At 52.2% G+C, this 3,227-nt stretch overlaps 1 protein-coding gene across 1 annotated transcript; it reads right to left on the bottom strand.

The window, feature by feature from the left end:
- Positions 1-1,025: 1,025 nt before the first annotated feature.
- On the bottom strand, positions 1,026-2,061 carry SFTA2 (surfactant associated 2). Its single transcript, XM_010857204.1, has 3 exons — positions 1,694-2,061; positions 1,378-1,466; positions 1,026-1,241 (listed from the first exon to the last, which is right to left on the bottom strand). Exons 1-3 carry the CDS (start codon positions 1,752-1,754, stop codon positions 1,155-1,157), a joined length of 237 nt encoding a protein of 78 aa, XP_010855506.1. The 5' UTR covers positions 1,755-2,061; the 3' UTR covers positions 1,026-1,154.
- Between the last annotated feature and the right edge of the window lie 1,166 nt (positions 2,062-3,227).

Below are 3,227 nucleotides of genomic sequence, written 5' to 3'. Positions count from 1 at the left end.
GACTGGGATTTCCCTGGTGGTCCAGTCTTAACAGACTTTGAGCTTCTTTTTTTTAATGGCTCTTAAAATCTTTTTTTATTGAAGAATAATTGCTTTATAGAATTTTGTTGTTTTCTGTCAAACCTCAACATGAATTAAAAATAAGGAACATGTCACGAATTTGCATGTCATCCTTGCACAGGGGCCGTGCTAATCTTCTCTGCATTGTTCCAATTTTAGTATATGTGCTGCTGAAGCAAGCACCAGACTTCGAGCTTCTAATCTGGGGCCTGGGTTTGATCCCTGCCCAGGGAACTAAATCCCACATGCCTCAACTAATCCCCAGAGCAGGAAAAAAAAAAGTTCTGGGAGAATAAGAAAGTCATCTAGGACATAAGCATAGGCCTGTGGGATTACACGTTCCCATAGGCACCCATGCTGTTTCCCCGCCTGTTCTGCCAGGCTGGCCATCCTCTCACAAGCTGAATCCCTCATCTCTCACATCAACAGTCCCCCACCCCACCTGCTACCCTGACTGACCTGTGTGGATCCCTGGGCGTGTTCTGCCCACATCCTTGCCTGAGGTTCCTGAGCCCCCAGCCCCAAAGCGAAAGCAAAGGGAGAGGAAATGAAAATCTTGCTTAAGCCAAGGCATTTGTCTGGTGTCAGACGTCTCCATTGCTAATGGACCTCAAATGACTTAACCCTCTCAAGCCTCGATTTCCTCATCTGTAAAATGGGATAATGAGATCTATTATGCTACGTGGGAGCTTGCTGCAGGCGTTGACACGGGAAAGCCTCTTGCCTGGAACAAAGCAGGAATTCAGTAAATGTTCCTTTATTCCCAGGTGCTCTGAGGAACTCAACTTGAAGTGAATGTGTGTGTGTGTGTGTGTGTGTGTGTCCCCAAGTAGGCCTTTGGCATGGTGCTAGGAGAGAACACATCCACCGGGGAAACCCTCTGCTTAACAAGGGAGAGTCAGAGACTTGAGTATCCAGTTCCCTTTTCCTGCCATCCCCTCTGCTCATGAACCCACAAAGTCAGGTCACTGAATTCAGCATATTTACTGCCACTGAGCAGGGTGAGGGCCTGTTGGAAGACAGGGTCGGGGCATGGCGCCTGCTCTCCGGGGACTGGATGCCCCAGCTGAGAAGGGCACAGGCTTCGACTGCTCTCAGACTCTGCAGGTGATGTGCTGTGAGGACCCTGCTTGATGCAGGGTGACGTTGGTCCCCAAGGGGAGGTGGAGGAGGAGGCAGAACTGAGGGATACAAAGGGCCAGAGGGCGAAGTGTAAGATGGCTCTCACTCACACCTGGAGGGGCCAGCCGCCCAGACCAACGCAGAAACACACTCCAAGTTCACACAGCCCCCTCTGTTTCCCTCCCAAAGGACTACCTTCTGGAGAAAGTCCAGGAAGCTGGAATTGTAGGAGGAATTTGCCAGAAGGGAGTTCTTCAACTTCAGTTGCAAAGTCATTCCTGGCCCTAGGGATCCAGATGCACAGCTGAGGACCCAGCTGCCAGGAACAGGCTCCCTCAGGGGTGCGGGCGCCCCTCCTGCCCCACCCCAACCCAAGGTCTTTCATCCCTTCCAGACCCTCTTGCTGCAGTTCAGCCCTGAGCCCTCAGGACCTCAGGACTACGGGGTGCCTCCATGTCTCTCTCACCCACTTCTCATCTTGGGGGCCAGGTGTGTAGCCCTCCAGACTCACCTGCCCCCTGTGAGCTGCCGACGAGGGTCAGGAGGAGGACGAGGGGCAGCCCAGCCCCCATCGCGACTCTACCCCCTTGCTTCTCAGATGCTGGAAGAGATGTCTGAAGGCCTGCTGGCCTCTCCTCACCGGCCTGCCTTCCTGCTCCCCACTCAGTCCTGAGCAATGGTGCGTGTGGGGTGATGGGAGGGTGGCTGGGCAACTGGATTTTCCAGTTCTCTCAATAAGACTCTGAGGACCCAGGAGAGGGCCATTCACTGGGCTGTTGGGGAAAGGGAGGGTGGTCCCCTTTCCTCAATCCCGTGTCCCACTTCTCCCCCACGTCTCAAAGCTTGAGAGGGAGTGGGTGCCCCAGGAAGGGAAGTTGGGGAGGCGTCCCTTTGTGCTGGTGTCTGGGCCCCACCCACGCCTGGGCCTCTCATTGCTCTTTAGGGATTAATTATTAACTGCGATTAATTTCTATCAGCCGTGCCACCCAAGGGCTCAGGAATGTGGGCCCAAAAGGGAGGGGTAGATTACACCGAGTTCTCCCCAAACTCGTGTCCTGCTCCCTCAGCCGCAATGACTTTCTGGGTGGGGGGAACTTTCATCTTTGAATATTTTGTTTTAGTCTCTCTAACATATCCTAGCAACTTGGGCGGAGATGCAGTTTCATCAAATATCCCCATCACGTCCTGCCTTGAGCGCTCACGCAAGAGAAATCCCTTCATCCTCCCAGCCAAAGCCCTTTCCCAAATCGCTCAGAATGGCAAACCAACGACAGGATGGAGAGGGAATTTGGAAATCTGTCTAGTTTACCTTCTTTCTTTCTTATTTATTTATTTTATTTGACTGCACTGGGTCTTAGTTGCGGCATATGGGATCTAGTTCCCTGACTAGGCATCAAACTCCAGGCCCCCTGCATTGGGAGTGCGGTCTTAGCCTCTGGACCACCAGGGAAGTCCCTACCCTCTTTCTTAAAAAAATAGGAAACTAGGGCTCAGAGAGGGTAAATGACTTATTTAGGTCACATAGTAAGTCAGTAGCAGAGAGATTAGAGATAGACCAGGCTGTCATGATACCAGACACAGGGATAAGCTCAACGGATTGACAAACTAGTCGTGTAAACCCTCTAGAATACACAAGGGCACACGCTGTTTTATCGCCTTAGTTGCCTCCCTATGCGTCTTCTCTCCCTTCTCCCCCACACCAGTGGGCCCCTGAGTAGACGGATGGAGACAGAGAGGATACAGGGCAGAGTCAGGGAGAAAAGCCAAAAGCAGGACCACTAAGATGCAGAGACTGTCTATACCATAAATACTGCCTATAGAGACACTGTCTATACCATAAATGTAAATAATGAGCAACCCAGGGGCTCTCAGACGTGTACTGGACAGCCGGAAGCCCAGATTGGGAGGAATTCATGGACAAAAGGCTCAGCAGACATAGGAGGCAGGAGCAGTGAGGGGGAGGAAGCGGGAACTCAGAGAGGCGCTTTGGGGGATCTGAGTCCTCCTAAGAGGAGAGTGGGAGCGTGCCTCTGTCTTTCCCAGCG

This window comes from Bison bison, unplaced genomic scaffold, assembly GCF_000754665.1.
Source record: "Bison bison bison isolate TAMUID 2011002044 unplaced genomic scaffold, Bison_UMD1.0 scf7180017854783, whole genome shotgun sequence".
In the NCBI taxonomy this organism is placed as follows: Eukaryota; Metazoa; Chordata; class Mammalia; order Artiodactyla; family Bovidae; genus Bison; species Bison bison.
This window is presented reverse-complemented; position numbering and strand designations above follow the sequence as displayed.